At 41.4% G+C, this 12,515-nt stretch overlaps 2 protein-coding genes across 4 annotated transcripts in view; both read left to right on the top strand.

Annotated features, from left to right (window-relative positions):
• Window positions 1-3,815, top strand: part of LOC104835197 (MDS1 and EVI1 complex locus protein MDS1-like) — a 177,070-nt gene extending 173,255 nt beyond the window's left edge. The window contains exons 2-3 of the mRNA XM_010573085.1: window positions 3,089-3,438; window positions 3,744-3,815. Coding sequence (XP_010571387.1) covers window positions 3,089-3,438; window positions 3,744-3,815 — 422 coding nt within the window. The remainder of the gene's footprint in view (window positions 1-3,088; window positions 3,439-3,743) is intronic.
• MECOM (MDS1 and EVI1 complex locus) overlaps window positions 3,097-12,515 on the top strand; it is a 189,688-nt gene continuing 180,269 nt past the window's right edge. For all 3 annotated transcript variants that reach the window (XM_010572861.1, XM_010572859.1, XM_010572858.1), the window contains exon 1: window positions 3,097-3,438. The gene's annotated coding sequence lies outside the window, so the exon portion shown is untranslated. The remainder of the gene's footprint in view (window positions 3,439-12,515) is intronic.

Here is a 12,515-nt window from a genome sequence, read left to right as displayed (position 1 = left end):
ATGTACATTGATTTTAATATAGCTCCGTCTATCATTAATTTCACAAATATGTCTTAATGGCCTTCCTGTCTCTTGGTCAGTTGTAATTCAACTTCTTGTTTATTTTGAGGTTTTAAAATATATTTTTGCTAGAACACGTTGCTATTTCAGGCAGAATAATATTTCAGTAATCTGTTTTACCCACACTGTTAGGGCTTTGGGGCATATAGGCATATTATATTTTCCAGAGCTTTCAAACTGAAAGCCCGTGTTTAACGACGACATCGGGTGTGGCTGCTGGAAATCAAAGGAGGCACAATAGACCCAGCAAATGGACTTGTCTCCCTGCCAGGCTTCCAGAGGCCAATTTATCAGCTGCAGGTTTGACCCTATATGGCTAAAAACGAGTGTAGCCAGAATGACTGAGATAAGTATAACCGAGGCTTTTGAGTCTGTGAGAGAGAAATTAAACTGGACTGTCCCTGGGGGAGAAGAAACATCTGTAAAGCCGTGCTTGCTAAATGTTTAAGGTTCAGCTTGTGCTGGCTCACGGGCAGGCGCTGCTGGCGAGTGGGGCTGAGGAAGGTGGCCTTTTGGGGAAAGGCACAGAGCAGGCCATTGCTTGCTGACACTTAAACAATTTGGCTGAGCTGCTTTGTTGTTTGGTGGAGGAGAGGTGAGCATGGCCATGGGACACAGGGAGAGCCTTGGTTTTATGGGGCACTGCTTGGTGGGATGGGGACAATGGGACTGACTGTGTGAGATGGGCTTTTTAAGAAGTTTGAGTGTCAGGCACCCAGCTGTCATGGAAAATCAGTAGGATTTAGATGCCTGAAGTTTTTACCCCCCGCCCCCCTTCCAGTGAGCCATGTGCTTATCATCATCCAGATCACTTTCCTCATGTGATTTCTCTTCCTGCACCCTGTGTGTATACATGGGTTAGGGTTTTTTTCCTGTTTCAAAACCAGCTGAAGTCTTTTAGGCAGGACTGCAATCTAAACAGTTGGGGGAAGACATCTGAACCGGAGCGAGCCTGCCCTGGGTGGATGCAGCATCACTGCTGGCCCATGAAGTCAGGAAGCACATCGGAGTTTTGGGGATGCTCAGGAGGCACAGACCAGCCTCTCTCACCCGTCCTACCACGCTAGAGCAAAGCTGTGTTTGGGGGCAGCAGCAATGCCGCGGTGTAACAGAGGTGGCTGCTAAAGGGGTCATCTCAGTGCAGGGCAAGGTGAATGGTGGCATCCAGGTGGAGCTGTGTCTCTACCCTTTTCACGTCTTCTTTCCTGTCCTTTGGAGTCCAGGTTGAGTTTTGCTGTGGGTGGGAAAGTACGGGCATGGGCTCATAGGTGCTAGGCACAGAGTACGCTCTCTGCACCAGCGCTTTCAGGAACCCTTGAGCATCTTTGCCAAACTCGGCACCACTGAGCTGTGACCGGCAGGATTTCTGAAACATAAGTGATGGAAAATCCCTCTGTGTGTCCTTCTCGGCTAAATGGTAGAGTCAGTCAAGATTTTCTACTCGGAGTGCCAGGTATTAGAAAAGTGACAAACTAATCAATATTGGGTTCAATCGTTATAAAGTGCAGGGAGTCTGCCAAACCAGAGGCCGAGGCAATGGGTAGCTGAACTTTCTTGTGACATGTATGAGGTCATAGCCAGTGCCACATAAAAGAAAGAAAAACAGTTCATGGCTGTGAATAAATTGCTCACAGATGAAGAATCCAGTTTGCCAGTCATGTGATGGGAGCAATCTATTCAAATGATTTGTTATGTCCCAGTGTTTGTCTTAGGCAGTACCAGAAGCATGAAAGTACAGATATAAAACTGTGAGATAATATGTAACAAAGATGTGAGAGATAATGGGCTATGACCAGTTTCCAGTGGAAAAGGCATACGGTGCTAATCTACCATGGATAGTTTCTTAAATGAGCAAGAAATTGAAAGAACATTTTAAAGTTTCCTGTTTCTTCACTGAAACTGAGTCATTCTGAATGCCAAGCGCAGCGTAACACTTTAATTTCTGGGCCAACCATATTATGCAAATATCCTCATGCTCAGATGTTGAATACCCGATCCCTCAACTTAATTCCTTGGAGAATAGTATTCTCGCCTCCTATTTAGGTTAGAATTAAGTGGAATGTGTTCTGGTGTGTAGGAAAAGTACAGTAACACTAATAAAGTTAAATGAATGTAAATAATTAAGAAGTTTTTTGGTTAGTTTGTCTTTTTGCTCCTTTTGCATGTATTATTGGGTTGAGTACTGTATTGCTGGTGCAGCTAAAGCCCCTGCTGAAGTCACTCAGTTTTTTGAGTAAAAGGAATTTACAATCAGCCTTACATTTTGAGCTGTCAAAAAAAGTGAGTTTTTCTTTTTTTTTTTTTTATTCTTCTTGTTTGCTGGCTAAGTCCCAAAGATGAAGTTGGTTTTTTTTTTTTAAATGTGTTTTGGATCTGCCCCAGGTTTTTTTGCAACTGTAAGAGGAGAAGGTTCATGTTCTCTATAAGGTGCTGTTTGGATCCTGAACTTATTTTAGACCATTGAGTTTCTTGGAGGTCAACGGTAAGACACTGATTTACATCAGCTGAAGTTCTTGCCAGGAGTTGTGTGGTAGGCTGGATCCTTTCCTCCAAAGACTAATTGGAGGCCATCAAACTTAATTTTGGCTACTTTAGGTTCAGTCTGTCTCTCTGAAAGACCAGTAAAGCTTTCCTGCTTTTCACTTCACTTAGATTTCAGTTGTAACGTATAATGCTGGCTTTCAATTGTAATTTCGAAGAGTATGCAATGCAAAGCGCTATATCCGGACCAGATTGGACAATAGGGTGTGCCTGCATATACATCTGTATGTAATTCCCTCGCTTGTGTTCAATGATGTAAACCACTTTTGATGTCAGGAATATTAAGAAACACTGTGTACCCCCAGGCCTGCAGTAGGGAAAAGGCTCAGCTCCTTCCAGGGTGAGGCCCTGCTGCAGGACTAGTGATGGATGAAGGTGCCGCCTGCCTACCAAACTGTCCTCTCCGTTTCATGTGCAGGCTGAAAGGGTTTCATATGCAAAATCTGTCAGAATATTTCAAATCCTACTGTTTGGCTTTATTTTCCAGGTGATGAATGTTTGTACGAAAGCTTTCCCGAACTTCCTTTGGAGGAAGTGCCAGAAGCTGATGGAGAGGCTGCAAACGTCCAGTGTCCAACATCCGTCGGCATTCAAGAGCCATCTTCTCCAGCAACCTCCAGTGAAGCTTTCACACCAAAGGAGAGCTCCCCTTACAAGGCTCCGATATACATTCCCGATGACATTCCCATTCCTTCAGAGTTTGAGCTCAGAGAATCCAATGTTCCTGGAGCAGGATTAGGGATATGGACCAAAAGGAAGATTGAAGCAGGGGAAAAATTTGGCCCTTTTGTAGGAGACCAGCGGCCACACCTTAAAGATCCCAGTTACGGTTGGGAGGTAAGACACTGTACATTATTTCGGTCTGTCGAACTCTCTTGCATGTCTATAAACACAGAAGTATTTGCAGAATTTGAGTCCTATCCTGCAGCAGCCAGGGGATATTTGTGTACAGGAAGACTGCTTTGTGGCCTTTTGGGGCTTTCTGGATGGAAACAAGTGTAAATTAAAAAAGAAAAAAGGCAGGAATTATCGTTGCTCTTCATGCCTGAAATCTGTCTGGGTGGATATTGGCAGGTGATGCCTCTTTTGGGGAAAGAGAGGAAGAAGTTGCCTTGTTTGGAATGTTTCTGTATCATTTTTAGTCTGCTCTTGGGCAGTCCTGCAGTACACCTGTGGGCGAGGCATTTGCAAACGACACTGTGCTATCTGTTTGAAAAGAAACTGGGTGCTGCTTTCAGGGTTGTGACTCACCACTTTCTGTTGACAATGATTAGAATAGCCCTAAAATCCAGTATTGTGTGGCTAAAATTGCTATTGCAGAACATTGTGCTACTCGGGGACTTTGAAAGCTGGGGCGTTGATCCTACTTCCATTTAATTTAATGGGAATTTTGCCATTCATTTGGTGAATGATGGATCATTTGGATGCTGGTGTCAAACCTAGCACACATGGGGACGATGTGGCTCATGTTACTTCTGCGGATGCTCTGAGAAATGTTGCTTTTCCTGAAGGAGCTCTAAGGCCTCCTTTGCAAGTTGCTTCTTGCTTTTTGTGCCTTTGGGGGCAAGGTGTTTTCCTCGCTGTGATATCACCGTGGACCTGGCTGAGCTGCGGGTCCATGGTCAGGTCAGGGCTTTAGACCTCAAGTGGTGCATGTTGCCAGTTGTGTTATGGCGTAACAAAAGTTCTTGCGTGGTTTTATTCATCGTTTTAACAATGTGCTGTAGAAACAGAGTGCAATCTCAGCTTTCCATCTGTACGTTTCCTTTGGTTTCTGATAAGGGGAGAAGTGCAGAGTTTGCACGGCTCTCCAGGGCCACGACTGACCTCTGGAGAGACGGGAGGTTCATTTTCCCAGGAAAAATGCAGTTTCACTGTGGAGCAGAGCCTTGCAGATATGGTGGAAAATAGAGGTTTGATTTGCTCTTAACTGTCCATACTCAGTGAGTTCATTCCAAACTTTCCATGTAGTTGTTTAAACTCTTGTGAGACCTGTGACGATATGACAGAATAGTGTCAGGAGAAATTATAGACTTGGCAGCACTCTATTGAGTTAACAGACCCTGTTGCAATATAATTGCTGGTGAGAAATCTTTATTATTTGAAAAGGCACCAGGAAACCATAAAATCTGACCTTTAACCACACCACAATTAAGCTCAGATATTGATAACAGAAACTGGAGCAAAACTGCTGATACATGGCTGTACTTGCAGGTTTAACATATTCCAAAATTAGGGTATTTTAGACTGGATCCTCAGGTGGCATAGTGCAGGATAGCCCCATTAAAACTGAGGAAAAAAGCATCTTGATTTTCACAACCTTAGATGCTCATAATATGCTGCAATATTAGAGACTAGTTTTCCTGCTTAAAATATTTAAGGTTTTGGGGTCTGCAAAATCCAGACAAAAAATGCATGTCTTGATAGTGCTGGAAGCCTAGCTGGCAGATTGAATCTCTTTCAAGCTGCAGGACTCGTGCCATTTGAACAGTGTTATGTATTTGGGACAGCTGGGGAGAAGCTATTGAAAACTCTTGGAGCAAAATCACACAAAATCAACGGTCGAGTCCCTCTGCAATTTGACCACTCATCTAGAAGTACTCTGTGGTGCTCAGGGGAGCTTGAAACAGATTATTCTTCCAACAAATGGGTTAAGGACATTTATTGTAATTGAAGGGAGACAAAGAAATGCTGGTTACCAGAGTTTACACAATGAGTAAAATGGCACATAGTGAAGGTTGAGGCTAAAGGACAGATGTGGGGTGACATGGTAGTGCTGGAGAAGAACTTACCAGTGCCCATCCCAGCCCAGATGCTCATCATCGCGCTGCTCTGGAAGCCACCACTTTCTTGGACCTGTGCCTTGGGATAAAAAAGGGAGAAAGAAGCTGTTACTGGTGTGTGGGCTCACGCAGTGTCAAAGGAAGCATGGGATGGTGAGGGAAGGGTATCATATGCTGAGGTTTAAGTACAGTCTTGGGAATTTAAGCTTTTTTGGTGTCAGTGGGGTTGTAACATTGCTAATGCTTGGGTACTTATTTAATTCTCTTGAACAGACTCCCCTGTGACTACAGAGAGGGTGGTTAAGTTATTGGAAAAACCAATCTTTGCATTTTTCCGAGTTTAAGGTGAAACACTGTACAATGGTGCTTGACTTTCAAAGATGATGGAAGAATCTCTTGTCAAGAAAAAAATTAGCATAAACATACTAAAATATTTTTGGAAGGAAAATGCAACATCTTCCTCAGCAGTTTTCTGATGTTACATATATTACTGATTTTGCTATGAAAGATTTGCTTCTTTTTTGCAATTGTTTAGGATTGCTAGGTAGCCTAGAGTCTTAAACTAGAAATTTTCAAACAAAAACCCTACATGCATGTTGCAGGGAAGAGTTTATAACTACACACAAATTTGGATTGTAACTCCATTTTTGGAAAGGATGTTTTCGTTCCCTTGCAAAAGGTTGTAATAGTTTTTGGGTATTTCCAGCTGTGGGATACTTCTGACTTCCAGTTTTTGTGACTGATGTCCATCTGAGTTGATACTAGGATTAGCCTGTAGTGGTCGGGAGAGAAGTGGAAGTTGGAGGAAATGCTGCTGTTAAATTTTGCAGCCAGGCAGTTGATGATAAAGAAAAACTTGCTGTAGAAGACTGAGGAATTTCATGGGGCCTGTTCCTACATTCCCCTATAGCAGGACTCCCTATGGCATCGATGCAGAGTTTTGTCAGAGCAAGTCCGAGAAAACAATGTCTATTGTGTCCATTTATATACTTCAGCCATAAAACACACTCTGGGACAAAGAGAATTTGTTGTGATATAGTTGTGCTTGGGTCATGATTAGAGTGCTGTAGACCAGTTTAAATGAAAAGCCATAAATTTGAATTTTATCTCATTTTGTAGGTCTAGAGCCCAGCATTATCTAATCAGGTATTGGTTAGCTAAAGTACAAATCGAACAGGGGGTCACCGGACAAGGGGAAAGGTCGAGCTTTTTTGCAGTTTGTCACCGAGGTTTTAGTATTTGCCGGCAGCCCGAATATCCGAGGGGGTCGGGAGGCTGTTGCTCAGTGGTTGTTTGAAAAGGGAAAATTGACTGCTTCTTAATCAACAAAGAAAACAAGCTTTTAAGGGATGGCAGTAATTTTTTTTAAACAAAAGCAAGGGAACAGAAATTTAGTGATTTCATCATGGTTCATGCCCTGCTATGAAAAACAACTGGGAAAGTATTTCAAAGAAAGCCTTTGAACAGGTCACCAAAGCACATGCACCTATCTTCAACCAGCATCTTCTGGAATACATCGAATATTCAAATTCAAGTCTTTTACTGCTATAGCAAACTCAAAGTATCATTCATAGGGACAATTTCTTCACAGGTCTTTTTATCTTAAACTTTTATTTCTTTACTAGGAAGGCAAAACCAGGAGCAATAAACTCTAATAAATCAAACTTGTCACAGAAGTAAAAAATATTTTAGAGCTTTATAAAGCAGCATATAATCTGTTTATAGAGCAGAGTATATTTTCCTGTCATGACAGTGAAGCTGAAAAACATCTCAGATTTGGTAGAGTATGCTTGAGCTGATGCTATTACTTCTAAATGGAAATTAGGAGGCCATTTGGCTATTTGTTTACTTCTCCTCTCACATTCTTGATGTGAGTCTTTGGGGAAGTCTCCACAGCTTCCTAAAAATTGTTCTGGAGTACAGGCTTCCCACTGGTCTAGAGGGACTGGAACAGTTGCAATTTTAACTTTCACTTCCGCACTCTTTGGCTTTCTTTTGGCATTTTTAAAATGTAAATTTAGGTTTATTTGAGATTCTGGGTTCTAGGTGTACCATCTGTCTTTTATGAAAATTAAATAATAGGTTACAAAATGTAAAGGTATAGGCTTTTGGAGTTGGAATGTAATGTATATGCTCCCAAACTCAGATTGTAGCACCTAAACCGATAGCTTGGTTTTCTTGCTCTTCGCATCGAAAGACTTCCACTGTAATCAACGGGAGTTACTTACCAGCTGATTCCTCTCTGTGTATAGATGTTATATCCTACCCCCTTAATTTTCTGCTGTTGTCTGACACTTTCACGCTGCACTGACTTTTACAGACCAAATCTTGCCTTTCCTTGAATTGTTTTTAAGAGCATTAACATTCAAAGCAACTCCAGCACTCAACCAGGTTGTCGGAAAACGGGGAAGTATAATGCAGATTCCTTGCCTACATTTTCTCCTTGTGTATGGATTTCAGCAGTATAGGGATACCAGGAAGCTTTGCAAAATTATTATTGAAGCAAAAGCAGGAATAAGAATGTGGGTTATTCTGTTATTTGGAATTAAAAAAGAATAACTTGTTTTATTGTTGGGGGGTGTGGATGCTTTTTGATCAATACAAGACCAACCTAGTTTTGCAGATAGCGTATTCCCCCCCCAGGTCAACAGACCATCCACTTCTGGCAGCTGCAGGTGGGGGTGACATCCTTACCTTTTCTTCAGTACATGGGTGATGTTTTATCCCATTTGGAGCTCAGCTTTGCAAGGCATAGAGCACTCTGGCTGAGCTCCAGCAAAGCACTTAGGCATGGCCTTATCATCAACGGGATTACCCAGGTGTTTGAGTTAAGCATGTGCTTAGCTGTTGTGTTAAGCTCTCTGTTAGGGACATAGTGTTCAGTGCCACATAGGATGGAGTTCATACCGTATATCTTGCCTGGGGTGAGTATGCACGAGAGTGCTTAAGACAGCCCCTTGGAAGTTGTGTACAAAACCGACATTACTTATGGTGCTGCTAGTGTTACCAGCCTGAATTCTTCTGTTGTTTGCATCTGTGTCTTGTGGTGAGGCTGTGACTAAGTCAGATGCTACCACAGCTATAGGAGTCCTGTAGCAAGGCAGACAGATGCTTCAGGAGCAAAGTGTAGCTCTCAGAGGTGATGTCAGTTGTATACCCCAACCAGCTACCTGGCTGTTAACACCAGCTTTCTCCCTGCTCCGATGACAGACAGTTTATAATTACAAATGAGCAAACATCAGGTCCTTGAATAGCAAGATAGGAGCAGGCGGACTTGTTGTTCAGTTTGAATTAAATATATTAACAGCAAAGGGGAGCTGTTGGTCCTTTGGGTTGTTTCCTGTTACGGAAGAGTGTTAGGACGTGGGGACAACACAGAGTAGTCTGCTGTTGTCTTTCTCTACTGTTCCTTATTTCCACTCTTCAATTGTCCTAATTCTTTGATTAACATGATTAAGCAGAGTCTCACATTGTGGGGTCGGTGGGACATAATGCTGTTTTTTTTGGACGATGACCACACCCTTGCCTTCCTTAGGTAAAGCTGCTCACTGGAAGGGAAGCATGAACAAGATCTGCAAAGCTCCCTCTTTGGCTCTACGATGGAGCTATTCTCAGAAAATGTTCAAAACTGTATTGCACAAGGTAGCCGAGAGGCTGTAGTGGCTGCCAGAAGGGAGGTGCCGCTTGCCCCTGTCCTGAGCTAGCCCTGGCACTGGGGCTGCTGCTCACGGGGCTGATATGTCGCTGAGCCAACCCAAAGTCAATGTGGCGACAGCATCAGGAAGAGTTTTTTGGCTGGTACAGGAGGCTGAGCGGGTGCTGGTGTGGCACGGCTGTGAAATCTCACATAAAACCTTTGTCTCAATTAAACCTGAAATGGTTTGTGTAGAATTGACTATTTCTCCACCCGTGGTGGATGGTCCACCATGTCCTTGACCCTGGTGGCAGGAAATCACCCATTTTGTGGCACGGTCTAAAGCCATAGAAACCTCTCTGTAGGTCTGTGTATGTATTCCCCACAAAGCCACTGAGGTTTTAATTTAATCAGGAGGAGCATTAACTCCTGAGGGAAACAGAGTGAAACCATAAAGGTCAAGTAGACTCAGAAGTAGGAAGGGGAGGAGGAAGTTTTGTTACCTTCTTCAGTGCAGAACTGGGGGGATGTTTCAGGAATTTGTATTTCTTTTCAAAATAAGGTGGTGGTTATTTACTCAAACGTGACCCAGGTAGATTTTATTTGAGTTCAGTAGCACTTTGTCCAAGCAAGTAATAGCGCTAAATAAACTGAGAGAAAAGCTGACATTGGAGTAGATCTGTGAGATTATTAAAATATGAATAAAAATAATTGTGAGGTATGCCAGATGTCCCTTTAGAAGACAAAACCTGTAAATTGAATTTAGCCATTAAAAAAGACAACATCAGAATGAAAAATAAAAAAGATAGAACTGAAGAGAATAATTGCATCTAATAGAATTGACAAACAATCATAATTCTTCCCATTAAATAAATACGTTATAAAAAATTTATTATGAAATGCCACATTATGCAAGCCAGGATTCAAAGATGAGTTCTTTGCATTAAGTACAGTAGATGCCATTAAGGAAAACAGTCAATATGTCACTAAGCCACGGCCTGTAAAATTAAATTGATTTGGTAAATGTAAGTAAGATAGATCTGTTTGCTTTCATCATCAATTTTGAGTGGGTGAACAGGTGATGTCACCAACCTGGGAGCGATAAAGATGCAGGACCATCTGGAAAGCTTTGTGATGGATGGGCAACTGCTTTTGGATAGTGACAGTGCTGTGGTACTTTGTCACTTGGGATGCAGTACTTAATAACTTTTCAATACCATCATAATAAATTTCACTGCCTTATTAATATAGAAATGGTGAGTTATTACTGTGATGGCTATTGTAAATAACAAGAGATGCAGCTGTCAAAAGCTGATTGTTTGGGCATGTTTCTTTAAGCAACACAGTTGACTTGGGATAATCAACGTATGTCTATACCAGCAGAGTTTATTGCTCTTGTCAGAAGAAAAAGCTGCATTATTCAAAAATTATATGAAGTCCATAATAAACAAGTTTAATATATTATCAGACTTTTCCTATAAGTTTCCTAACACAGAAGAATAAATCACTTTTAATAATGCCTTTCCGTGTACAATAATATCCTTATGTTGTAATAATGTCCTTTCCTAACTATTCACCAAACAGAGAACTTCTGAAAAAACAGAAAGGTATCTCACTCATCAGAACACTTACAAAATTAAATCTCCCTATTTCATTAAAAGGCTACTTTTGATATAAAGCTGATGGGCTCTAGCTGTGTCTTTCTTTTTTATTTTAATTGAACACATGTAGTTAAAAGTAATCTATGACAAAGAAATACAGACAAAATTATAACCATGTGTCCGTAAATACTGGCAGGAAAGAGCATCTGTGGGTGTTTTATGAAAGCCCAGGACTGCTCTGTGACATTGCTGCTAATGTTATCGGTCTGAGGACTGGAGAGAAACAAAATGCATAGATAGTTGTTAGCAGAAGATGAATTACCAGATCAATCATTTAGCACCATTCAGAGTATTACAGCATTGTTCCCTGGCAAGATAATTAAATCAATGATGTCTTTCTTATTTGTGTAAAGAGGCACAAACTTGTAAAGAATATCTAAAGCTCCTCAAACATATTATTTCTGGATTTTTTTTTTTTTTTTTTAAACCCTACTGACTTTGCCTTTCAGGCTCTAGCTTTGTCCCTCTTTTCAATTAAATGTCTCTCCACCATTTCTATGACTGCTGAAAAGAGAGCCAGCAGTCTATTAACAGGCAATAAAGTTCAGGAAGCCTAAGACTAGTTTCTTGGGTCAGAGGTGAAAATTGCATACTAAATGAAACAAAGGTGTGTCTTGATGGCTCAACAAGCAGTGGAGAGACGAGCATACATGTGGGCAGGAGGAGATGGTCATCATTAAACAGAAGCAAATGAAGACAGGAGTTAGTGTATGGCAAAATGCTTATTAACCCAAATGAACACATGCCCTTCAGAGGCTATAGCACTGAGGTTTGGCATTTAAACCACCGTGTGATTTAACAGTACCATTGAAATCTGGGCATTTGGTCTAATAAAGACATCACTAAACTTTAAAACTAAAACAAAAACCCCAACTCCTGCTTGCTAGAGCCTGCAGACTGGGGTATGTTCGTCAGAATGGTACAAAGATATACTTATTTGGAAGTAAAGAATAGAGAACATTAATTGGCTAATAGGGTATTTCCACCCCAGAGAGTATTAATACGGCGTTTTATTGACGTGACATCCCTCATGTTTCCTGGCTGAACGGTAGGTGGCACATGCAGGAGTGAAGACAGGTTGTCATAATCCAGCCCGATTTTATGTGATCACGTTAACTTTGGCGCATACAATAAGCATTAATTTGGAAAAAAAATACAAATGTTAAGTAGGCCTTTCTTTTAAAGTATGGTCCTAGCATTTAGCGTGGAAAGATGTAAAAGATCCCACAAAAGGCATAACATTTCATCAGGTGAAGCCTACGGCGTAAAGGGGCTCTTGTGTATAGTGGGTTTCCCAAAGTGTTGTTCTTAGTCTTAACTTGATGAAGTGTATTGGCAACATGCACGGAGCGGGCTTTTTACACTCTGTTTTGGAGACCTGGTGCATAGCCGTTCAGGATTTCTGAGAGTAACTTTCAATGCTCTCCTATCTTCTCGAAATGGTCTCAAGTGGTAAATTGGCTTTAAAAAAGTGTAGCTGTGACTATATGGGTATTTTTTGCAAAATTAAATCTGAATATTCATGTTTTCTAAGAGATTTGCGGTCACAGTATTTCTGTTGCTTACAGCAGTGGGTATTTCAAAACCATGGCAGTAAATGTTGGTTTTGTGCAAAAAGGGAAATCTCTCTGGGATGGGAAAATGGAAGTTTGGGTATGGGAAAGCTTCAGCATTACCACATTTACAGAAAATATTCTTTAAAGCCAATTTTAAGCAGTCATGTAGTCATAACCTCTGCATGAGCCAAACTTTGCATGTGAATATGGAAAAAGTAATTTTTCTTGCTAGTGTTAACTTGGTGTCTACCTATTTGGAATACCTACATGTGTAGGCACC

Source organism: Haliaeetus leucocephalus, unplaced genomic scaffold (genome assembly GCF_000737465.1).
Source record: "Haliaeetus leucocephalus isolate CR32 unplaced genomic scaffold, Haliaeetus_leucocephalus-4.0 Scaffold362, whole genome shotgun sequence".
Classification (NCBI taxonomy): Eukaryota; Metazoa; Chordata; class Aves; order Accipitriformes; family Accipitridae; genus Haliaeetus; species Haliaeetus leucocephalus.
This window is presented reverse-complemented; position numbering and strand designations above follow the sequence as displayed.